General features: G+C 43.6%; 1 protein-coding gene across 1 annotated transcript in view; it reads left to right on the top strand.

Moving 5' to 3' along the window:
* LOC137305667 (casein kinase I) overlaps positions 1 to 25965 on the top strand; it is a 41065-nt gene that overhangs the window by 8870 nt on the left and 6230 nt on the right. The window contains exons 3-10 of the mRNA XM_067974564.1: positions 9073 to 9183; positions 14192 to 14340; positions 15622 to 15850; positions 16220 to 16390; positions 18686 to 18834; positions 20630 to 20822; positions 22347 to 22486; positions 24850 to 24911. Of these exons, the coding sequence (XP_067830665.1) occupies positions 9073 to 9183; positions 14192 to 14340; positions 15622 to 15850; positions 16220 to 16390; positions 18686 to 18834; positions 20630 to 20822; positions 22347 to 22486; positions 24850 to 24882 (1175 nt within the window). The 3' untranslated portion in view covers positions 24883 to 24911. The remainder of the gene's footprint in view (positions 1 to 9072; positions 9184 to 14191; positions 14341 to 15621; positions 15851 to 16219; positions 16391 to 18685; positions 18835 to 20629; positions 20823 to 22346; positions 22487 to 24849; positions 24912 to 25965) is intronic.

The raw sequence follows: 25965 nt of genomic DNA, 5'->3' as shown, positions 1-25965 counted from the left end.
GAGACCCCGGATGTGACAGGTGTGCGGTGCCACACTAGCTTTAGATAATTGTTGAAATAATGGGAATTGCGTAAAGCAAACCAGTGTGTTAAAGCCCTACAATATTTCACGTACACTTGCCCAGCCAAAAAATAATACTGTTTCGTTTCCATGACCATCTTTTTAATTGTATTGAATAAATTGTTAGCAATTTTGATTTATATTAGATTGGAGTTTCCTTTTCATCAATGGCATTTGAGTGAGTAAAATCAAAGGAGGAGATTTGAAACACATTTGATAATTTGACTATAAATGATGTGTAGATGCAAACTGAAGCTGGAGAGTGCCAGGTGTATACAAAATTGTTTCTGGCAAGGAAATTCCGAGCTTGTATGTCTGTGTTCGGTTGAGGACTGCATCAAGTTTTTTTTTAAATTGTACTTTAATTGGGAGGTGTCAACAGTGCTGAGCACAACTTTGCAGGCCAGGTGAAGTACTGAATTTCCATATACGTTACTAAGACTCAGCAGGTCTATGCAAAGGAGAATTAATTCTAGTTAATCGAGGTTCCTGTTTGCATTTCACTGCTAAAAAGGGATGTGAAAGGAGGAAAGAGAAGGACAAGAAAGCAACGATTGAATTTGCAAATTCTTGCAATGTTCTGTGCTAAAAGTTCCCAAATTCAAAATCTTGTCCCCTTGCCTGCCACATGAACGGCATTCATTGCAAATGGCACAGCCGATGTTCTTTCTCTTAAATTAGACGGAAGACCTGGTGCAAACGCGGGATTGCGAAGCAATGTGAAATTTGCCAATCTCCCAGCTGCCTTCCCTGTAACCGCTGCATCTTGCCTCAATCTATCGATGTCGATAGATGATGCCAACAAAGCTTGGAAGACCAGTCGGCTAACCCATCTTCATTTCAACTGAGAAAATTCTGGATAACCATCCGATGCTAGTCCGGCAGCCATATCTGAAAAGAGTGCCTCACCTAGCGATGGTCCGTGGGTTATGTTTGCTAGGTCCAAAGATGTCGTACAAGTTTTATTTGGCTTACCATCTCGTGCAGCCTAGTTCAGAAGTTCCATTTAAGCCCGACAAAAGTTTTTAAATGTGCGAATGGAATTTGGCAATTTTGGCTGTCATGCCCCACTGAGAAGGAGGCATTATTTTGCTCAGTGTGTTTGGCATATGGAAAAACCAACATCGATGTTTTCCTCAGTGGAATGCAAGATTGGAAACATGTGTATCTTAGAATTGAGGAACATGAAAAGAGATCACACCCATTTTCCTGTGACGCTGAAATCGCTTGAAGGAAAAACTGCAATATCGATTCAACTTTGTTCAGTACTGCTCGAGAGGGGGCGGGGGGGGGGGGGGGGGGGAGAAAGAATAGAGGCCTCAGAACGACGTGAGGTTTTAGACCATGTTATTAAGATCGTCAGTGATTGGAAAAGGAGGGGTGAGTTATCGTGGAACAGGTCTTAGTGAAGGAGCATACAAATGTGACGATCCCAAGTGTTGATCAGGTGAATTTGTTGGAATTTGTTTTACTGCTTGCAAAATATGATGAAACTCTTAGGACGCAGGTTGATGACAAAAGGAAAGGGCGATGGTATCAACCAAAGCCCGAGCCTCTTTAGTCACGTTTCTTTCCAAAACTTTTGTGAATGATATCATCCATGGTGTAAGATAAGTAGCAGACAGTCAGAAAAGCTATAATTTTCTTTCTTCATATCATCCATAGCACTCAGGACATAACAACCGCTGACTCATTCTCCATTGTTTATATATCTAAGAATAACTGAGAGGCACATGAACGGCTGCTTGCTTTTATAAACTCCGTCAGGTGAAGGAAAGGACTGGTTTGAGTTACTGAAGAGAATCCTAGAGGTACAAACAGAGAAATGTGTCTTGGATAGTCCAGATGATCCAGGTTTGGCACTGAAGTGCCGACCCGCGGCAACCAAAGAAAGGCGTTCGTGGAATTCTAAGTTTCATTTCAAACCACAAAACGATTTTGACTGCACGGGCCGACCCCCGGCTGTTCAATGTAACTGCTCCTTTAATGAAACACCTCAAAGGCCGGAATTGATTTAGTTGTGGCTCACCAGATGGTCCAGTCAGTTGAGCAGATCAGGGGACCCAACTGGGAATTTTTTTTTGAAAACCGCTGAATATACTGATGCATTTGAGCAAGCAAATCAATTTTTAGATGACCGAGATGTCGATTATGTAGTTGAATAATATTCTATGAGGATTGAATGCTTCAGCCTAATCGTGGACACTGCCTTGTCAAGTCTGACTAGCATAAGAGAGCTATTTGTAGATATTCCTCTACTTGATCTTTGAAATTTCACAGAAACTTTGAAGCTTGTTAATGATGGGTGCACTCTTCCTGCAAGAAGTAGACAGTGATAATGAAGTCAAACTTGTATCGGATTCTGATGGTGAAAAAGGTGGACCTGTTATCTGGACCTGATGCAAGAACGATGTTCAGTACATGCATAGGTGTCTGCGGTTCAGAAACCAAAGACAACAAACACGTGGTTTTGCTTTTCCGGCTTATGTGATCCCCCTCACTTTATCTGTAACTCGTGAGCGATGTTTCTCAAAACTAAACAGTCGAGACGGCCGCTCAAAGTTCCCTAACTCAACATTCAGAGGATGTCATGATGTGCACAGAGAAAGACTTGGTAGTAAACCTTGACGATGAACAAATTGTCAATATAATTGCAGAGAAGAGTTAGACGCCATTTATTAGTTGGATTTTTTTTATGTTGGAATGTTCTTTCTGCAATTTGTAGCATTCATTTTGATGAGCTGAGAGACTTAAGAGCAAAATCTTTTCATGTGTAATAAATTTACATTGTATTCTTACTTCTTGCACAATGGCGCGCCCCCCCCCCCCCCAACAATGGGGTATTGTTGGGGTAACAATGGTTGTTCCTGAGCCCTTTCGGGTATCCAGTCTGCCACTGGGTGGAAGGACAAGCTAAGCACTTTGCGCTGTTGCTCATGGGAGGAACGTTATCTAGGACACCGGGAGAACTCCTTGCCCTTCAAATCGTGGCGAGCGATCTTTTACATCAGCCTGAACCAGCAGACTGGATCGCCGCTTAAAATTTCAAGGATGAGACATTAAACAGGAGCCATGAAAGGTTCATTATTGACTGGCTTGTTTTTCTATTCTGATGCAGACTTTTAGGGCTTCTTGAAAATGCGCTCTGAATCCCTTCTAAGCTGCTGCTGTAGTACAGTTAACTAGGCATGTTGCAACTCGTCCTACAACAATTTGGTGTTGGACAACAGTAATAAAAAAATAAGTGGGATTTAGAAACTGGACTGTGCCACCAGTCTCTAATTTCCATCTGTAATTATACTGGGTTTGAGAAGTTATCAACTGAGGGTTGGTCTTTCATTTGTTGCTGAGCAACACTCTTTTGGTGTTACACAGCACTTATTCTTTTTGGAGGTATGCATCAAGTGTTTTTCTATATCTTTTATCACAGCACAATGTACCATTTCTTGATTGAGAAAGCACGGCTTTAGCAGTAAGAGTGCCTGGCCTGTACAAAAACTGTACACTCGACTGTTAGGTGGTGTGTGTGAAAGGCCTGGGTGGGGGAAGGCCTTTCTTCTGGTAACTCCTTCCCCCCTCTCTAGGTGACTTTCTTCAAACAGTCTGGCCAAGATAGGGAACATAAACCAGTAGCTTTTCACTCTAATAATTAATGCTTCCATTTTATAAAGCGATTTTTCACATCAAAGCGTTTCTAAGTGCTCCACACAGTGAATTATTTTTTTGAAGTGCAGTGATGCTTGAAGTGTATGATGCACTGTTACTGTGCATCACTGCACCGTGCCATCAAGTTGGCTTTTCTATGATTCCACTGGATTTCAGTTGTCACTTTGGAGGCTGGCAAAATGGAAAGTGACCATCATTAGATTTGTACTTGAAGAGGGGCAAGAGAACAATTAATTTCTGACTGGGACTCACAACCACTCCTCACCACAACACCGTCGTGCCTAATCTAGTGGTTTCCTTAAACATAACATTATAGTGATGGAAGTAGACTTTTTTTTAAATAAAGGAACAATTTAGGATTCTTATGGTTGTAAAGCTGTATTAAGTAAATAGAATTTTGTTTTAAGCATGTCCTCATCAGTTGAATCAGACCTTTTTGAAAGTTTGGAGATCTTGGGTTCACAATTTAGATCTCTATTCCACCTCAACCTTCTTGAACTGTGACCTCAAAAAGGAGAAGACTACAATCGTGTGACAAGTTTACAATTTTGTGCCAATTACACTCTAGTAATTCAAAGGCAGTTTTGCACAAAAAGATTGGAATTATCCAGTACCATTTGAATCTACAATAAATTCTGTATTCAACTTTTAGTTATTCTGTTTGTAGGGATTTTTAGTATATGATATATAAAAGATGTTTTACCCTCTTGCATTTTGGTTCAGACTGCAAAAGCAGAGGGTGCTTTCCCACTTCCATATCTTTGGACAGGATTTTTAAAGATCTGCTACTGCCTCCAATTATCATGTTGGGAAGCCCTTTGGAATCCACCATGGAAAATAATATTTTGTCTCCCTCCCTCCCTCCCTCCCCCCCCCCCCCCCCCCCCCCCCCCCCCCAAGAAAAAAATGGGTTGAGTGCCCTGGCATATGGTTTGTGTTCTTTTTTTTTCTCTCCCTTTCCTCTGCTTGCTTTTTGTGTCTCCATTTCTGCCTGCTTGGGTGAGTTGGAATTTTGTTATAGAAGTCAAAGTTTGGGGACTTCTGGGATTGCACACTATGTTTTTTTCATTTATGGTACTTGGGTTCAAATCCATCCTTAACTAATGGATGTGTGGCTCACAGCACAAAATTATCTGCAGTTTTGCATATCAGTCCACTCCTCAATTTAAGGTTGTTTCATTGAAGTATTTTAGCACTAGTTTTCCACATTGCTGTTTGTAAATTCAAATGGTACTGGATAATTCCAATCTTTTTGTGCAAAACTGCCTTTGAATTACTAGAGTGTAATTGGCACAAAATTGTAAACTTGTCACACGATTGTAGTCTTCTCCTTTTTGAGGTCACAGTTCAAGAAGGTTGAGGTGGAATAGAGATCTAAAACGGATATACCTGACTTGGAAGTGCTTGAAATGAGACGGCTTTCATATCTCAGGACGAACATCTTCACTTTGCATGCAGAAATAAAGCAGGCCATTACCTATCCTCTTCGAGTCATTTTATCCATTGGGCCTTTGCGAACGTGCCCTGTCTGACCTGACATCCCAAATTGTATCGCATTCTTGCTCACCAATGGCTGGAAATTCCTCCACATTACATTTTCCCACTGGTAGTCATAAATGTGCAATAACTTTGCTTATTAGGCACAGGAGAGCAATCAGCGAGAGGGAAAAGGGGGTGGAACAAACTCTATCATTTCATATTTTGACTTTGAAACTCGCCTAGTTGGGGAGGATGATTAAGTCCTGTATTACATACTTTATGCTTGGAGTCAAAGTGAGAACTTATGCTCACCACTAAATCAGTTTTCATTTATCCAGAAGGTATTCACCCATCTTGAAACAATTGTTGGCCTTCACCTGATGAGCCAAGATGGTCCCCGGTTTGACCATCCTTAATTACTCGCTTAGGTGGTGTCGCCAAACCTTGTGTTGCAGGGCTGCAGTCGTTGGGTTGGAAGGAAAATCAGCCAGCTTATCTGCTCAGCCCTATCCATTGATTCCTACTAGAGTAGTACAGATCTGTACTTGTTGGGTGAGACTAGGATAAAACTCATCTTTGATGTCCCCCATGGCCTGCTAACGTTCTAGCTTGACTTGTACAACACCTGAGTGAGTTACTGGAAGGCTCCTCTGGTAACGACACCACCATGAGTTATCACCAGAGCCACTGGTTTACGGGACCTGAGTCACCGTTTATTTTTTATTGCATGGGAATGTAGATCCCATTCTTTGATTCTATTTATTTCTCTGACTGATTGAAACCAGTGCCCTTCCTTGCCTGTGTTGTACAAAAGGGCTAATATTCAAAGTCATTGGCTTGTTGAAACTGAATGCGTCTGATTTGGTCATTGCATGGAATTTCAGGACCCCCATGATTTCGTCCATTTTCCTTCGAGAACCGCAAACCAGTGGGGATTAAAATGAGAAACTGTGGCCAACTCATGTGCTTGCATAGCTTGACATAGAACTTGTTTAAATTTCTAATTTCTTGGCTTTGAGGCTATAAATATTAGAATATTATATAAATAAAAATCTGACATGCATTGTTGCCACTAGTCACAGGAGCACGCTCCCTACTTCAGTTCCTTCCCGAATTACTGGTTTTTAAATTGCACATAGAGTGCCGGTGAGTCACGCAGCTAGTCTGGATTTCTATTTCTGTTGTCACGGAGATGGAAATGTTGACATGCTCCGTGACACATTATTACTATACACTATTTTTGGAGCGTTTACTGGGGCTGTGCTGGACCCTGAACGGAGAAGGAAATCAACTCTAGATCCCACGCTTGAATAAATTATGCAGATGTGGCCACTGAATCATGAGCTAGGATCTGTACCTTCTCACAAGTGGTCAAAACAGAATTTATAACGCATTTGTGGGGGAAACGGCTATGAATAATAAAAATCCAATTTCCTCAGGTACAATAACGAAAGGGATAACACAAAGCAAGTTCCTCTTTGAGCCTCAGACACACCCACTTAATTGTTGACACCAGACTCTGTGTTAGTGTGACTCAGTTGGTAGCATTCTCACCTGCATATATGTTCTAACGCAGAAACAGGCCATTCTGCCCAACCAGTCTGTCGCCGTTTACCCTCCACCTGAGTAAAGATTATGGGTTCAAGTTCCACTGTTGCACACGAGCCCATAATCTATGTCGAGGCTCAGCACAGCGCTGAGGGAGTGCTGCAATGTCACAGTTGCTGCCGTTTAAATTAAAATGTTAAACTAAGCTCCTATCTGCTTTTTTGGATTGACCTGAGAGATCCTACGTAGTTATTCAGATAAGAGCAGGTTAACTGGACATTTATCTGATTTACTGCGTGCAGATTAGTTGCTATATTTGCCTGTGTAACAACAATAACTACACTTCAAAAGTAATTTGTTGTCTGTAAAGCACTTGGGATCTCCAGAGGATATGAAAGGTGCTATATAAATGGAAGCTTTCTTGGTACCATTGTTCTTATAGGACAAAAATCACATTTGTACCAATATACTACTTGTATGTTAATTCATCATCTCAAACCTTTGCCTTTGCTGTCACCAGTGACAGATGCAACCATCATGTTGTACTGCTCTTAGTGCTCTCTCCAGTCACAAGCCAAGTTTTAAAAAGACAAAATTCTGGCATTGTGATGCTAGTCTTCACTGGGCGTAATATTACATTCTATACTCCCACCGTTGAGCTTTACTAAAATTCTTGTTTTGGGGAGGTGGAAAGGGTCATTACGCAACTGTGTGGACATTTCACCCAGTGTTACGTTTTATTGAATTCCTTGTGACAATACTGCAAGTTTTTTTTTCAAGTTGGAAACCAGTACAAAGTTACCTAGTTAGTCTTGCTTATGGAGACTTGGCATATCTGCATTTTGTTTTCGTGATAACACAAATTCTCCACTTAACAGTCTGAGTAAATGAGCAATCATCCTGTTGCTTCTAATGGGACACCACAGCAACCAGGTACAACCTGTACAGCAGGAATAGGTTGCTTGGCAGCTTCCTGTGGTTTTGTGCTGCAGTTGGGGACTGAGCTTTAGTGTACAATCTGCAGTTCCAATCAGTAAATACATTGCTCAATATGCAGGGAGGATGTTTCCCCGGCTGGGGAGTCTAGAACCAGGGGTCGCAGTGTCGGAATAAGGGGTAGGCCATTTAGGACAGAAGAGGAGAAATTTCCTCATTCAGAGAGTTGTGAATCTTTGGAATTCTCTACCCCAGAGGGCTGTGGAGGCTCAGTCATTGAGCACATTCAAAACAGAGATTGATAGATTTCTAGATATTAAAGGCATCAAGGGATATGGGGATAGTGCAGGAAAATGGCGTTGAGGTAGAAGATCAGCCATGGTCTTGTTGAATGGCGGAGCAGGCTTGAGGGGCCGGATGGCCTACTCCTCCTCCTATTTCTTATGTTCTTATGGAAGTCGGCCAACACACCAGGAAGGACCCAGGTTCAGTTCCCACTTTGCACAGTTGTTTGATTCCAGGTGGGGGCAGCAGCAGGGGATGTTGCAGATATAGGGGGGAAATTAGTTGCGGTTCAACTCCCGATCACTATCTGGTGACCAATACTGGTAATGCACCCATGTGGTTTTCAGATGAGGATGGGATCAGCCCTGACTGCTGTCCCCTCCACGGTAGGCTTGTGTAAGCTCTCACGCCCAATGGGATAGAGTACGACAGGGCAGTTGAAAACCATGGACAACACATATTGGTTCCCTGCAGAGAAGGGGCTGCTTTTACAGATGCTACAATATTGATTTTTTAAAAACTTTTACGAGATAGCTTTATGGACTACAACATGTGAAGAATTCTTTTAGACAGAAAGGCTTTTACTGCATGTTAATACTGACATGTTTGGTCAATAGGGTTGTTACAAAAGGAGAAGGCATCTGTGTCTGGAGGTGCTTAGTGTTGCTGTTACTGCAGAAAATAATCATCTAGAATGTAAGAGTTCCCTGTAGTGCTCAAAAGATGGCCATTTCATTGAGAGGGAAGTGAAAGGTAGTTGCTTTCAGTAACCTCTGGGGCTGTGCCTTCTCTCTTTCCCTTCTGAACTTGATATCTCTTGGGCTGTACGTGAAAACCCTTCGAAATGAGGTTACACTGTGTACTGACGTCACTGGTTCACTGTTACAGACATGATGGACTGAGTGGCCTCTTTGCGCTGTAACATTCGATGCATCATATCCATAGATATATCAGTTGGGGAGGAGGGGGAAGTTTCCTCCCAAACAAATTGAGTCCTCCTCCTATCTACATTGGAGGAAAGGTGCAAAACAGAGGAGGGAAAATTCTTCCTTGTTCCTTTTTTCCTGATAAAGTAATAGTTTTTTTTTCCTTTTTCAGGTGCAAACATCGCCACTGGGGAGGAGGTTGCAATAAAGCTGGAATGTGTCAAAACGAAACACCCCCAACTCCACATCGAGAGCAAGTTTTACAAAATGATGCAGGGAGGAGGTGAGCATCGTGAGGGGGTTTTTGGTGGAGGGGGGGGGGTTTAACATGACAAAAGGCCTTTGGACCCAACGAAATTCAGCTCTCTGCATCCAACTGTGGTTTGAACACCCCTAAAATCTGTATCTCTGTTGCCGTCTGTCAGGTTATTGCAGATGTATATCAGCTTTTGCGTGAAGAAATTCTTGCTGATATTTGACCTCCCTTTATACTGGTTTATGTACTTGTGTGTCCTCTGGTCCTCCTTTATTTTAAAATATTAAATCCGGGTTTATTTTGTCTATTCCAAATCTGAATTGTTTAGTGTAAAAGCCCATCTCCATATATGATATGCACCCTGCACTTCTACCACTTTTGGGGTGGAAATCAGTCTTCAGCCACAGTTTTCAGCTATTGAAGGCTGTTGAATTGTTTGGCCACCTGCCCTCGTGAGCTGCAGTGCAGCGGAGAAGCTGAAGATTGTTTGTCATGCCGAGATGCATGGCAGCGGAGTAGCTGGGCGCGAGTTTCAGCAGAATGAAGTTAACGTGCGACTGTGATGAAGTTCCCCATTAAGAAAACTGAGTTGGGGCAGAGAGAGGGAATTGTGTATCTGAATTGGAGGAAACCTTGCTGGAGTGAATCAGTGAGAAACTGCAAGGAATTGTGGTCAGCATGACTGAATTCAGAGGTGACGCTATATCTCTAGGTAAAAGGAAGGGCATATTCACCAGGGTGGGGAGGGGAAATTCTTGCAGCACCATGATTTCCCTGTTCAGCTAACCAGCAACGTACAGAAACTGCCCATCTTGGAAGATGAAGTAAACCTAGTTGCAATACTTTATATTAAAGCAGCGGAGAAATATTTCAAACCGACTTGCATTGCCAATGCCGATCAGACTCCAGTCATGTGCAACGTGCCATACAAAAAGTTCCAAGTCGAGTTCCATCCGTACTAAAGGGCATGAAGTCCTGGTTCACTGTCATGCTCGTGCACAGTGGATGCAACCAAGTTACCCCCTCATGTTTGCAAGGAAGACACTTCTCACAGGGTGCTCACATGAGAGAGTGCGTCCAAGAGGTGAACGTTCGAGGCTGTAATGCAGGATTGGATAGAGTGTTGTGCTTAAGCCTAAAAGTTCTCTCTTCATCCTGAATTAATTTAAGATGTCGTCAGATGCCTTGTGTGAAGACAGAAGCAGAATTTACCATGGTCATGGTTGGTTTCTGTTCTTGCCCTTTTCCTATATTTACAATTTCAACCAATAATGGACAGGGTGCAGATGTGCACGATTGCTGTTCCATCTTTCTTTCCCCATTTTGAGGCTGATCATTGCATTGTCCCCATTGGTTGAAGTTTCCGTTCAGAAATCTGCTCTTGGCAAAATTACAATGAGCCTTAAGCATGGACTTGTGGGTGAGGGAGATCAATATATAGCAAGACGCGTTTTTAAAAAAAAATACACTTTACTTTCAATAGCCGAGGTCTACGGACCCAAAGGGACCCAGTTTGATTTCCAGGCTTGTGTTGAATTAGCTAACCTCGAGAGGTTACCACAGTTGGCCCCTTAAGTTATCTGAGGGAAGGAGCTGGGGGTGAGGGTTCCTGCTGGAAGTGTGTGTGTGTGTACATGTAGGTTGAGAACAGGATTGACCTGGCTGCCTCTTGCAGGAGACAAGTGGTTTCTTTTCCCAGCAAGGAAGCAGCACCTTCAGGAGAGGGGTGGAAAAATCATGTGCTTCAGTTTTTTTAAAAAAGCACATGCACGTGTACAAAAACCTGATTGGGTATGTCCAAAAAACACTGGGCAGGGGCCCGCGTTGCTAATTTTGTTTTGGAGAGGTACAGCCCAGTTTCCCTGCAGTTAATCGAGATAAGAGTTTGTATGAGCGCAATATTTTGTTGGCCAAATGCTCGTGGCAGTGCTCGTATTGAGAAACTCAACACTTTTTTTGCTCTTGCTCCTGCCTTTGGAAGAGCAGCGATATCACTGGAATCATAGAATTTTACAGCATAGGAAACCATTTTGGCCCATTGTGTCAGTGCCAACTCTCCATTTATCTGGATTTTCCCCACACCCTTTTTAAATTTTGTCCATTTTCAAATGTGTATCCACTTGTCACTGATTCTGCTTCCACCACTGTTTATAGCACAACATTCTATATCCGAACAAGCCTCTGTGTGTAATAAATAAATTCTTTTGATGATTCACCAACCTGTGGAAGTAGTTTCTTTCCAAAATCAAAACTCCTCATAACTCATTTATAAGTCGTATAAATGCAAGTTTGTTTTTTCTTTGAACACTTCTATCAGTTCTCATAACTTCTAATGAGAAGAGACCCAGTTTCCCTAGTCTCTCCTCAAAACTGAAGCTTCTCATCCATGATCATCATCGTAGTGAATCTCTTCACACATAGTTAGATCTGCTCTGTAAACCATATTGCCACCGCAAAATTTATGAACTTTACTGCTGACGCAAATTGAAACTTTCAACTGAGAATCTAGTCCAAGGAAGAGATGGCTTGCTGCAGAGATAGAAAGACTAAACAGGCTGGGATTCTTTTTTTATTCTTTACAAAAGAGAAGGCTGAGGGGTGACCTAATTGAGGTCTTTTAAAATTATGTCAGCGTTTGATAGGGTAGATGTGGAGGAGACGTTTCCACTTGTGGGGAGTCCAAAACTAGGTCATAATTGTAAGATAGTCACTAATAAATCCAATCAAGAATTCAGGAGAAACCGCTTTACCCAGAGAGTGGTGAGAATGTGGAACTTGCTACCACATGGAGTAGTTGAGGCGACTAGCATAGATGTATTTAAGAGGAAACTAGATAAGTACATGAGGAGGAAAGGAATAGAAGGATATCCTGATAGTTAGATGAAATAGGGTGGGAGGAAGCTTGTGTGGAGCATAAACACCGACATAGACCAGTTGGGCCAAAAGGCCTGCTTCTGTGCTGTAAATTCAATGTACTTTACCCCACGTATCTGTAACCCTTCTAGTTCTAAGCACAACTCTAGTTTTTTTTTAAAGTTTCTTTTGTTTCTCCTTAATAATTTAGTAATGGTGAGGTTTTAAAAGAGAGACGATAGCTTGAATGAATGGGTGGGGGGGGCTGTATCTTACACTGCTGAGACACTGGGATTTGTGGATACCCGTAAGAGTTATTTTTGTGGAAACTTTGTAGTAATTGCAGTGTACTGGTCACATTGGATCAGTTCAAGTGTTGTATCAGCGCTGCCACCGTGAAGGTGTATTGGAGTGGTTAGTGTTTTAGAAATGGAGAGTTTTAATTTCCTCTTCCATCCCACTGGATCGTGCTTCCATGGCAGCAAAAAAGAATGTTACACAAATTCATTAACCAATCCTCTACCAGAGCACGTTTAAACCCTCACCAATATAAATAACATGCAGGTCAGTCAACCTGTGAAAGAGAAGACAGATTGACATTTCAGAAGTTCTAATGAAAGGGACACACCCAAAGTCTTTTGTTTTTCAGATGCTGACAGATGTGTATTTTCAGTGTTTTTTCTGTGTTTATTTCAGATTTCCAGCGTTTGCTTTTTTTCCCATTTTTGGGGTTTAATTGAAATTCTTGTTTGAAAGGGCTAACTGTATATTGGCACTGTACCCTTCTAAAAATGGAGTGACTTGTCAAGTGTCTTGCACGAGTATATGTCTTTTTAGAATTTTTTTTGTGGTTTATATGCTGATCAGGGTGAAGAGTGGTAGTGCCTAGGAACAGAACTGTCTGCTTTTGTCACCTAACGTGAGCATCAGGTAGCTGCTCCCTCAACTCTGCCCCAATCTCTGCGATCTTTCTGTTTTGTATCCTTCTACTGCAATATAATGCAGCACCTTTGACAAAGAAAAATGTCCCAAACTGTATTGCAGAAGTGTTATCAAAAACAAAACACGCTGAGTCATAGATGATTGGGGTGTACAGTTCTACTGGTGCTGCCAGCTGTCTCATTTCTTCATTCTCCATGTGTGAGTCCAGACATGAGGTGTTTATTGAGTGGCAATAGGGAAGGCATCCCAGCCAATCATGTCCTCGCCCAAAATCCATGGTCGCTCACTTCCAGTAGAAGTCAATGGATAGCTGCCAAAGGCTGGAACATATTTTTCTGTTTTAAATTGTTTTTCTGTGTGGAAAGAATTAATGTAAGTGCATTTTATGTTTAAATTTCCTGACTGCATGTGATCATCCACTTCAATGCCATAAAGCAAAAAGAATTAGCTGGAATGAAGACTCCAGTAATTGTGCAGATATCTCCCTTTTTATATGTGTGGGGTTTTCTGGTAATTAAAAGGGGGGTGTTTGTGTGTTTAACCCGAGCCTGGCCTGCTTCACTAGGTTAAGTATGATCGTTAATTAATGACGAGGGGATAAGTGAGGGAAGCTGTGTGTTGTTACACAGTTGACTCCATTCCAGCTGATGCAAGATCATTATAAACTACCCAACTTGTTTAAAGCGTTAGCACTAAACAAGAGCGAGTTTTCCTCCAGACCTCCTATCTCAGCGCCTGAAGGTTTCCAAAATGGCGTCCAGATTGAAATAGTTCTGCGTGCCACCTCCTGCCCAGACACGGGGTCTTCTGTGAGATACGCCTGTTTTTTTTAAAAGATGTTGCCAAACCGTACTGCAGCAGTCCAGCTAGAATGATTACAATAATCTGAACTGGGCTTTGTGTACAAGGCAATAATTTTGGATCCGTAAGGGTTACTAAAGTTGCCCGACTAGTTCGGATTTTATGTGTATATTAGCTGCCAAATTTGATTTTTAAAAAAAAATGATTGTCCCAACACACACTTGTGTGGTATAGAACAGGATCGTACTGTGCATGCTATATTCGCAGTGACTGAAGTTTGCAGCCTAGTGTCGGTTCCTGGCAGGAGGCGGGCATGGTGTAGAGGGTGGTAATTGTGGCGCTCTCTTGAAGGGGATTGTATGTTTAACTTGTCGTTTGCTTTGCAAATATCATGCGTGGCTGATGGTAACCTGTGTGTTTTGGATTCTGATGTCTGCAGTTGGGATCCCCTCGATTAAATGGTGCGGCGCAGAGGGAGATTACAACGTGATGGTGATGGAGCTGCTGGGTCCTAGTCTCGAGGACCTCTTCAACTTCTGCTCGCGCAAGTTCAGTCTGAAGACTGTGCTCCTCCTTGCAGACCAGATGGTAAGGATTTTGAGTTGTAAAACATAACTAATTTGAGCAACTCAACTGCAAAATGGGGAGGGATAAAATGCACTGTGATTGAACCGCTGGTTAATTGTGTGTGCTGGCACAATCGAAATGCTCTGCTGTCCATATCCTAACTTGCACCAAGTCTCGTTCACCCATCACTCCCTGTGCTCGCTGACCCACGTTGGCTCCTGATCCTGCAACGCTTCGGTTTTAAAATTTTCATCCTTGTGTCCAAATCCCTCCCCGTGGCCTCGCCCCTCCCTATCTCTGTAACCTCCCCCAGCCCTGTTACACTTGGGATCTCTGCGCTCCTCCCAATTCTGATCTCTTGCTCATCCCCTATTTTCATTGCTCCACCATTGGTGGCCGTGCCTTCAGCTGCCTAGGGCCTAAACACTGAAATTCCTCCCTAAATCTCTCTACCCCGTCTTTTTTAAGTCTCTCCATAAAACCTACCTCTTTGACCAAGATTTTGGTCACCTATCCTAATAACTCTAGCGTGTCAAATTTTGTTTGATAATGCTCCTGTGAAGTGCTTCGGGACGCTTTTGCTACGTTTAAAGGTGCTGAATAAGTGCATCTTGCTTGTTCCCTGATAACTGGGGAAGGACCAACAGAGACCATCAATGCAAATGGATGCACTGCACACCCAGCCTGCTCATTAAAGGCAGATAAATGGCTGTTCAGTGAACAAAAGCAAGCAGAGGGTGGAACGTAAGAAAAGCAAAACAGACTGTCACATCCACCAATTACACCGTATCACAATCTAGAAATGGTCCTTTTTCCTACTCCTTTAGCGGTAGAATACCAGCACCTTTAAAGTGTCTAGTTTCAAGTTACCCATACACTCTAACTGTAAGGTTGTTGACACAGTTTTTTGGCATACAAGGGGATGAGGTATAGCTCTCCTCCTTCCTTGGCCTAGTAACTGTTAAACCCCTCCCATTTAAAAAAAAACTAAGTATAGAGAACCATTCTGAAACTTGAAGCACAGAATTGCCACTGTCTGTTTCCAAGTGCCCAGTTGTAGCTAGTGATGGTGAGCGTATCAACCTGCAAGAAGTGTAGGGGTTTGAGAGCCAGAAACACTGGTGAATGACTGGCCGGGACTGTTGTGATATCTTACGTGCTCTTTTAAAAGGAAGTCTCTTGCAAGAGGCAAGGACCAGGTTGGTGAATCCTCATTGGCGAATGTCTTAACCTTCATGGACCAGATTACTGAATCCCTGATTATGATTCCTTCTGTTTTATGGTTTTTTTTCGCCCCCCCAGATCAGTCGAATTGAGTACATTCATTCCAAAAACTTCATCCACCGTGACGTTAAACCAGACAACTTCCTCATGGGCTTGGGCAAGAAGGGCAACCTGGTTTATATCATTGACTTTGGCCTGGCCAAGAAGTACCGTGACGCACGTACTCACCAGCACATCCCATACCGGGAAAACAAAAACCTGACTGGCACGGCACGGTATGCCTCCATCAACACCCATCTGGGCATCGGTGAGCAAGAGGTCGCTATGCCCGGAGTAGTACCTACCGAGAAAGGGGTTTGAGGGTGACAGAGACTATTAATGGATCGGAAAAGTTAGCAAGAGAGAATGGATATCTTGGGTGGGGGGGGGAAGGGAAGGAGTCCACAATTGATGTAGTCATGTGTGGACTGTGGAAGGAGCAGGCCTGATTGGTCTTGCTCCAAGTTTTATGCCATACGTACGAGGAGAATACTGTAGAAATGTTTGATGTGGAAATGGAGAGATACTTTTTGAAGAACGTTTGGGGGTAGTGAATTTAGAATTAATCCCTTAATACCACTGCTAGTTATTCTCAGTAAATCTTCGCTCCTGACCTTTTTAAAAAAAATCTCCACAGAACAAAGTCGCCGTGATGACCTGGAGTCACTGGGTTACGTCCTGATGTATTTTAACTTGGGCTCATTGCCATGGCAGGGACTCAAAGCAGCCACAAAACGGCAGAAGTACGAGCGCATCAGTGAGAAAAAGATGTCTACTCCGATCGAAGTATTGTGCAAGAGCTATCCGTGTGAGTGCCCTCGGTCCCTGTTTAAAGTGGTTGTTAATGTTTCACAATGTAATAACGGCACCCAGTTTAAAATCTACATGGATTACTTCCCTCGTGGCCCTCTCCTCCTGAAGTCACGGGCTCTCTGGGTGCAGTCCACTGGGTATCTGCGTCCCTCCAGTACCTTGCCCAAATGGCTGCTCTTCACATGTGAGTGTTAGCAGCCAATTTAATCATGGAAGACGTTGCAATCAAGCCCAGTTGAGTCTTCGTCCTGTCACCGTGTGTTTTGCAGCAGGGTCATTGGGTAGCAATCACGAGCAGAAACCCTCGTATTTCCTTCCTTTCCTTTCTCCTCCACACCCTGGACATTAGAACATATAAGAAATAGAAGTAGGCTACACAGCCCCTCGAGCCTGCTCCGCCAATTGATAAGATAATGGCTGATCCTCATCTCCACCTTCCTGCCCGATCCCCATATCCCTTGATTCCCTTTAGAGTCCAAAAATCTATCGCTCTCAGCCTTGAATATGCTCAACAACTCAGCATCCGCAGCCCTCTGAGCTACAGAGTTCCAAAGTTTCACCGAGTGAAGAAATTCCTCCTCATCTCAGTCCTAAATCGCCCACCCCTTATCCTGAGACTATGCCCAGTAGTTTGCCAGCATGGGTTCTCCATTTTTGTATTTATAATATAAATACGCGTCCAATACGTTGCTGCTCCAGCTGATGTCACGAAACTCAACGCAAATGAGTAATCGATCCTTGTAGCGAGCTAGACCAAAACACCACACAATGTGCATACACCCATGTGAGCTTCCAGGTTAGCTCTCACAAATTGCAGTTTTTCTTTAGAAAAACGATACAGTGGGGCACCAGTTCATTTCACCATGAGCTCCTGTACCCCCACGCAGCTCTGCACCTCCAGGTGATGCCCCAAAGTCAAGTTGTTCTGCTTTAATTGGCTCCCTGTTGACCCAGAAGTAAGCCAATTCATGTTTTCATTGGCACGCTGAGCTGTTTCCCCAATGGGTCCATGTTGGCACAGAATTTACCACATCGCCATTTGTGAGCCTGACCAGCTTTTTATTGAGTTGATGCCAAATGTGTTGTAAGGAAGTTGGCATCATTTTAACCTGACGTAATGTTGATAAACACGAGGCAAGGTGACATGGTGTAGTCTTATCAGCAGCGCTGCTAACTGGAACTTCTCATTCAGTTTTGGATTATGCAACTATAATTCCCTGTTCAGATCACTAACCTGGCCAAGCTGGTGCTAAGTTGATGTAAAACCCCCGAATAATATTCAGGTTGATGGTTCCTTTTGCACTTTCACATCATACATCCCACTGTTTTGGGAGCTCTAGTAATGTATGGAGACTCCACTGGCTTTGTCCGTCCTGATGCACTGAACTGCCGTTGGTGTAATCTATATATTACTGTGTAGGGCACTCTCTTCAATGTTGTCACAGTTTTTAGTGTCTCTTTGTGTCAATATTTTGCTGTGTCAGCTGTCACGTTAAGGTTGCAGGCTCTGACCACTAGGTCATTCTGTGTAGCAAGTTTCTGAATTGTCTTTCCCAACTCTGTCTGTCATTTTGTATTTTATTTTTAATTTTAAACTTTTATATTTATCACCTTCCCGTAGCAACGTCAGTTTACTAGAAAACACTGTTTATAATGCATGTAGGTGAATTTGACCTCTTGTGTTTTGACACATGGTCTGTGCAGCTGGCGTAACGCTTTCAGAATATTTTTGAGCCTTCCCTGGTATGTCTGTCCTTTTAATATACGTTGGAATGGGATGAGAGTCTTGCAAAAAATTGTTTCTGCAGGATCCATGGAGAATTAGCTTTTGCTTCTTCTTGCTGTAGAAAACTATCCTGATTTATGTGCTGTTCCTGTATTTTTCTTTCTCTGGCTTCATACTCTACTCTCGTTTCTTCAAATGCAATGTCCCCACTGTGGAAATCCAGATTGATTGCACCTTATCCTGCTGCTCGCTCCTTTCCCAGGACCTCTCCAACTGGGAAGCTCCTTTGGTCTCCACTCCCGAAGCTTTCCTTTCCTTTCAACATTGGTTTTTCAGTTGAACTAAATTACTGCAAGATTGTGGGGAAGGCGGGAGAGAATTTTTACATGCTTTGAACTAAATCTGTTCATTTTCTTCCCCCCCCCCCCACCCCCCCAAAACCCAAATATTGTTCCTGCCCCCACTATGTGAAGTCTGTCTCTGCCCAGTATTTCTCAACTCATCGGTCTGTTTCAATGCTTCTGTGATCCTAATCTCGTTTTTTTTTCCCCCGCTCCCTCTTAGCTGAGTTTTCTACCTACCTGAACTTCTGTCGCTCCTTGCGTTTTGATGACAAGCCCGATTACTCGTACCTGCGCCAGCTTTTCCGGAACCTATTCCACCGACAGGGCTTCTCATATGACTACGTCTTTGATTGGAACATGCTGAAGTTTGTAAGTGCAGGCGCATTAAGCGTGTAAACTTGGTGCTGGCCATTGTCTCTTCACTTGAATTTTAATCACAAGAGAAGAAAGGCATGCTTTTATATTGCGCCTTATCATGTTTTCCAAGATGCTTCAAAGCATTTCATGCACAACGTAGTTACTTTTGAGCTGCAGTACCTTATGGAGTAATATTGAGAGCATGCAATTATATAGTGCCTATCACACATCCTCCAGGCATCTCAGTGGTTAACCATGTGTCAGCCATGGCTCAGTGTTAGCACTCTCGCCTTCGAGTCAGGTTGTGGTTTCGAATCCTACTCCAGAGATTTGAGCACAAAATCCAGGCTGACATTCCAGTGCACTACTGAGGGAGTGCTGCGCTGTCGGAGGTGCTGTCTTTCGGATGAGATGTTAAACCGAGACCCGGTCTGAAGAGCAGGGGAGCACTTCCTGATGTACTGGCGAATGTTTATCCCTCAACCGACATCATTTAAAAAAAATAAATAATCTGGTCCTTATCACATTGCTCTTTGTGAGATCTTGCTGTGTGCAAATTTGCTGCGCTGTAAAATGCTTTGGGATGTCCCGAGGTTGTGGAAGACGCTATATAAATGCAAGTCTTTCTGTAACAGCCAAAGAATTTTTTGAAGTGCTGCTGTCATATATGCAAACTGCAACTGAGAAATGCTGTAATTTTAATTTTTAAAAAGCAAAAAAAATGCTTAAACAGGGATTGGGTTCTCCTTGCACGACAATTTGTTAAAATCCACTTGTTTACTTGGGGCCCAGTCAGTGAGATACAAAAGGAGCTCAGTCCCAAGGAAAGAGGAATTCACTGCTGTTAGTTGCTGGCAACTAAATTTTTTTTTGTTGTTTGTTTTGAGCTGGAAAGTCACATGCCTCTGAGTGGTTGAAACGTAGTACTCTTCAGCTCTGCTTCCAGTTAATGCAGAGGGTTTGCCGAATCCTCATGGTGATGGATTGTAAAAAGCTTTCCCTGCAAGTAATGGCATCTGTACACCCCAGTCAACTGTACCACCGGCCCTATGCAGCACAGTCCTGAACATTAGCTTGTCCCTAATCATTGCCTACAGTGCCAGTATTATTTTGTCCTTCTATGTTCCCACTGATCTTTCCAGAGATATCCCCCCTCTGCTATCCTTACCCCTCCCCTTGACTGGTTAAAGCCAAACGTGTGGTTGGTGTAACACGTGCTTGATCCCAGCTGCTCCTCACTGGAGGAGAATAGCAACAGCACACAAGGCACAGGAGAATATTGGGGGAACTACAGACCTGGACCCCTGTTGTTTACCCACTGAACCTGGCAGCAGACTCGCCAGTGAGGTGGTGAATGCCTCACTGATAGCCACTTGGTAAAAAGGTGCTGAAATATCATGTCTTTTTTGGATGGCATAGCAAAATAAAGAGGGAGTTAATTATTAAAGATAAATGAAAGATAACCAGCCAAAGGATGGATGTGTGAAATGAAAATGTGTAGTTGGACAGTCAGCATCTGCAAAGAGGAATAGTCAGTGTTTCAAGTGGAACCCTTCATAGTGAATTAACGGTTGGCTGTAGCTCTTGTTTAAAGAGCATTAACTGATTTGGAACCTGTTCACCAATGCTTTTGATGCCTGGGGATTGCAGTCAGAGCTGGAATTGGCTTGTGTTTTCTTTTTTTTTTTCTCTTTCTTTCTTTCTCCCCACGTCTGTTGGTTGCTTGCTCTCCTGCTCTCCCCCAATCCAGCAAACTAAAATTGCAGTGTTACTCAATTCAAAGCGATTTACATTTTCCTGATTGCAGGGCGCAGGTCGTACCCCAGAAGAAAGTGAGCGGGAGCGCAGAGAGCACGACCGGGAAGAACGTGTGGTACAGACACGCAGTTCAGCAACACGAGTCCTCCCACCCGGAACAGGAGCTGGTGCCGTTGGCAACCGGTTACGAAATGGACAAGATGCGGTGCTGCCTTCTCAGGCGTCTCGAGCTCAGCAGTCTGGTCAGTATTCTGACTCCATTCCTATCACACTATGGCAAGCTATTGCTGTTTTTTTTTAAAATCACAGCCGTTTGTATTCAGACCCTAAACAATCTGTTGAATTATCTCAAAACACGTGTTTCTTAGCTTGGCTCAGTTGGTAGCGCTCTTGCCTCTAAGTCAGAAGGTTGTGGATTCTCAAGTCCCACGCTTAAGACTTCAGCACATTATCCAGGCAGACACTTCAGTGGCGTGCTGAACGGTCAGAGGTGTCGTAGTTGTGATAAACCGAGGGGTGAGGCACCCGCTCCCCTGGTTCAGGTCGTGCAGAAGATCTCATGGCACTATTCAAAGAGCAGAAAAGTTCTCCCGTATTCAAACCAATATTTATCGTTCAACATACATCGCCAAGAAAGACCAACAGGTCATTCCTCATTGCTGTTTGTGGGACCTTGCTGTGTGCAAATAGGCAGATGCAGCAGCCAATGTAACAACATTGATCACATTTTAAAATACTCTATTGACCGTAAAGTGCTCGGGGATATCCTGAGGTGTCATTAAAAGTGAGATTGTTCTTCCTTCTTTCTCTCCCAAACAATACCAAGAATCTAATTTAATCAGTACTCCCAAACAGCTGGGCTATCTTATTGCACATTTAGTGCAACCACAACAAACTAATGGTTTGGTACGTTGCTGGAAACTGTCGCGGGTTAAGCATTCCAGCAATATCTTTTTAAAGTTAAATGTAAAAATTCTTAATGTCCCTGAGGGATTGGTCATTAAATGTGCCCTGTAACTGACCCCTCCCAATTCTATTTATTTTTCTTAGTTCGAGGTTCAATCCTCACTCTGTACTGAGTTATCTAATCTCAGCCAGCATAGCGGTAAACGCTCTACAGCTTCCATCATCGCCCTGGACTAGGGAGGGGTGAAATTCGCCAGGGTTCCTTTTGTTGATCCTGATGGCTGTCCGCCGAGAATCTGAGGGGGTAGGTGGGTGGGGGGGGGGGGTGGAGTGCGTGAGTGAGTGTCGGGGTGAGGACGGTGTTAGAAACCAACTGTGATTCCCTCCGTGATGGGCTAGGCTGCTGGCCCCTTACTGTCGAGGATCCCACGGAAAAGAATGGCCAGTGTACCGGAGGGGACAAGTGCTCTTGAAACCGCAGTCCGGTAGAACTCACCGCCTTCAGGAGGAAAGGACAGAAAATCAGTCAATTTATATACCTTTTCGAGGAGTTGAAGGTAAATGCAAAAGACTTAATTCTGAGGACAGTCCTGGTTCTCAGCATTTCTGCGGTTTGAAAAGCTACCAAGGTGTGTACACTATGAAGTGGTTTGTTTGCTTGTTTGCACCGTGGCTCTGTGTTCGTAGAACAAGTTTGGCCCTGCAACTCGACTTTGTGCCCTGAAGAAGCAGCCGCGCCTGCAACATGTGGAGCCCAGTTAAACGTGGACTCTGAATCCTGCCTGATTATCAACAGAAAACCAAATTTTCCTGTGCAACAAACGCGATTCAACAAAGTGGCTTCTTTTTGTTTTTTGCAGCAAATACCTCACCGAGACCCATCTCTCGAGCAGAGAGAGAGCGGAAAGTGAGCATGAGGTTACATCGAGGTGCTCCTGCCAACGTTTCTTCCTCTGATCTTACAGCGCGGCAAGACGCATCGCGCATTTCAGCGTCACAGGTACCAGTTTATCACGTCCCGTGCCTCCTTTACATTTTCCCAGGCCTCTTGCTGATTTCTGTCGTCTTTGACTGGCAGGTGGGAGGGGGAAACGAGAAATCTGCTTTCCTTTCTTCCTGATACTACTCCAGTGTTGTGTTTTAAGATTGGGAATTGCATGTGAGCCTGGCAGACTGTACGGATACCGTAGTGTACTGGTTGTTATTGGACATAACCATTACACTACACCAGGCCTGGATTAATAATCCAGAGAATGAGAGTTCGAACCCCACCATGACAGTTTGACAATTTGAATTGTTTAAATAATCAGTTAAATAAAATCAAAAGCTGGTATCAAAAGTGACCACCAGAGTCCTTTTGGGTGGGAAACCTGCTGTCCTTACCCAATCTGGCCTATGCTAGGACTAGGGGACATAGTCTAAAAGCCAGGACTTTCAGGAGTGAAGTTAGGAAACACTTCTACACGCATAGGGTGGTAGAAGTTTGGAACTCTCTTCCGCAAACGGCAGTTGATGTTAGCTCAATTAATTTTAAATCTGAGATTGATTAAATTTTTGTTAACCAAAGGTATTAAGGGATATGGGGCTACAGCGGCTGTATGAAGTTAGGTTACAGATCAACCATGATCTCATTGAATGGCGGAACAGGCTCGAGGGGCTAAACGGCCTACTCCAGTCCCGCTCCAATGTGGTTGACTATTAAACTGCTCTCTGAAATGGCTTACACATCACTAAGGACCACCACCACCTTTTTCAGAGCAACGAGGGATGGACAATAAATTCCAGCCATGCCAATGATTCCCACATCCCGAGTGGGGGGGGGGGGGGGAAAGGTTTCAACAATTTTCTAAAATCCTTTGCCATTTTTATTCACTTTTTCATATTTCTAGGAAAATGTTTTTATATAACTGCTTACTGCTCTGTAGCGTCTCTGGGACCAAGGAGCTGCTAAATTCCCTAAAACCCACTAGATGTGCTGTAACACCTAGTGATTTTTATTTTTGTACAAAGCACTGCTTTTCTTTGTCTCCCTCCTTTCCTATCTTGACTCACTCAAGCTGGACTGCAGTGTCACCAGTGCTCACTGCACTCTGGTGGCAGTACTGATGTAAGCCTACAGGCTGGTGGGCTATTGGACTGTGGACGCCGCCACTGTCCAGCTTGATCCTGTCCAGCAAGGAGTGGGAGTACTAACTTTTTTTTAAAAAAAAATAAATAAACTTTCTCTCTAGTTTAGGACCAATTGTAGCACACCCACTGCTGCCCTGGCTGAGGGAATATTTTTAGTGAACAAAAAAAAAGTAGTTTTGTCAAAAGAAATTTGGCGGTTAAGTTTCACAGAGAAGGCTTAAGTTGGTCCTGTGTTTTCTTTTGCCCTCCAAATATGCATGAGATCAGTTGTTCTTGAAGTTTAGAACAAAATGGAAATTTGTCTGATATTGCATGGATCTCTTTTATAACTGCATGTGTTGTAAATTCTACACTCTGCGGTCCAGGGCTGAGTGGGAAGGGTTGATGTGGAGCCCTGTGCCACTGCAGGGAGATTAGTATTTACGCAGCTCTTCAAGGCCCTCTAGTGGCAACACCCCAGTGTTGTTGCACCGCAAAGGCAGAAATATTTGATCACAGACAACCCAAATGCTTTAACTGTTGCCAGGTATTGGATCGGTTTGATCCACCTGGAAAGAGTGCATTTTTTTTTTTAAAACATTATTTTTCCTGTTGGCACCTACCCTTTGCTGGAGAGTGGCTCAGTGGGTACTGACAGCCCCTCCGTAACTTTGACCAATCGGCCGTTCTTTGTATTTGGTCAGGAATGGCATCACCGCTGGGCATGATTTGTTCCCCCGTCCAACAGCCACGAGCATGCACTTTCCAGCACGGTTCATTGGACAGCGATCAGGAGGAGGAAACCTGCCTGTTTTCACTCTGTTCGTCCCCAGCCCCATCCCCCGGGGTCAGTGGTTGCCACTTCATGTTCCTACGTTCAGCTGTCGGCCCCGCTGTGGTCGGTGAGTTCAACAGATGCTGGGCATTAAACCTAGGAACCCTTTTGCTCTGCATTTTGGAGCACTTAGGCTGTTGGGGGAAATCACAAAGTAATTCAACAGGCAAAAAAAAAACTGGCCAAGTCATAGCAGGCTGCAAGAATACTGGTTACTAAGCTCATGTTTGAATCTCGGGGATGAGGAGGATCAGTTGGCTGACCTCACTCATGTAACAATGTTCTGTTTCTAGCTGATGAATTAACTTGAAATTCAAAATTGATGTTTCATATTTTGTTTCTCTATGAATTGCCTAGGCTTTACCCCTCTTGAGTGGGTGATTACAGTAGTAGTGATCTCACCACTGTTTCCTTTGCAGACCAGCATGCCCTTTGAACATCTGGCAAAGTGACTAATGGCCCTAGACCAGCAGGTAGTTTGGTAAGTGGCTATTTGGCTTCCTTCACTAGTATGATATGAGCACATTTATCTTGTACAGCCTTGCAGTTTCATATTTTAATTAATAAAAACTTATGGTAGTGCTTATAAATTCATATTTAGCACTACAGCATGGTTAGTACTGTGTTGAAAGTTCTTGCACAGCACAGTCTGTGGTGCTCCGACTAAGCTGTACACACCAAAAGGTTTTAACTTCAATTTTATTTTTTCTTCTTGCAAATTGTATGCGCAAATCACTGTATCTTTCCCCCTCCCCCAGTGTGGGGCCACAAATGTCAGGTGCCTGACGTCCAGCTTGGGTCATTGTCATTTTCTTTCCTCACTGCCACTGGTTTGTGGGAAAGTATTTCCAGCTCATTGGTTATCTTGCACGTCTGGAACAAATTCTACATCACTTGACAGCATCTCTCACACAACGAATGGTCATGTTCGCTGTCTAAAAGTGCATTAACTGTTGGTTTGAGACACTCTTGCTCCCCCTGATGTTATAGTGGGTGAGTGAACCGCTCAATATGATGCTAATACGTAACAGACCATATGGCCGCAGGCTTTATTTAGTCTGCCAGCCTTCTCCTCTACGCGTGAAGTGTGGACTCCTTGCTGAAGTGCGGTTTCACGGATGCTGGCTTCCTTTGTTTCCCCGCCTAAGTGGCCATTATTCATATTTGAGTGGGGGCGGGTGGGGGAGGAGGTGTAAGCTGAGCCAAATCTTTTGATGATTTGTTCTTGAGATGTGGGTGGCGTAGGCAAGGCTAGATTTGTTGCCCTATCCCTACTTGCCCAAAGATGCTGGTGATAGCTCTTCTCCTTGGACCACTGACTAGCTACATAACCTTGTCCAGATCAGTAGAACCAGAGGACATGGCCTGCACTTGAAGGGGGGTGAATTCAAAACTAATCTGTGGTAACTATTTCAGTAAAGCGAATGGTCAATCTGTGGAACAGGCTCCCTAGGGAGGCGGTGCAAGTAGTTAGTATTGATTCTTTCAAACGCAAATTAGATGGGTTTCTTGCAGAAAATAATGTTTTGGGGTAC

This window comes from Heptranchias perlo, chromosome 40 (genome assembly GCF_035084215.1).
Source record: "Heptranchias perlo isolate sHepPer1 chromosome 40, sHepPer1.hap1, whole genome shotgun sequence".
NCBI classification, from domain to species: Eukaryota; Metazoa; Chordata; class Chondrichthyes; order Hexanchiformes; family Hexanchidae; genus Heptranchias; species Heptranchias perlo.
The sequence above is the reverse complement of the archived record's forward strand: the minus strand, read 5'-3'. Positions and strand labels throughout refer to the sequence as shown.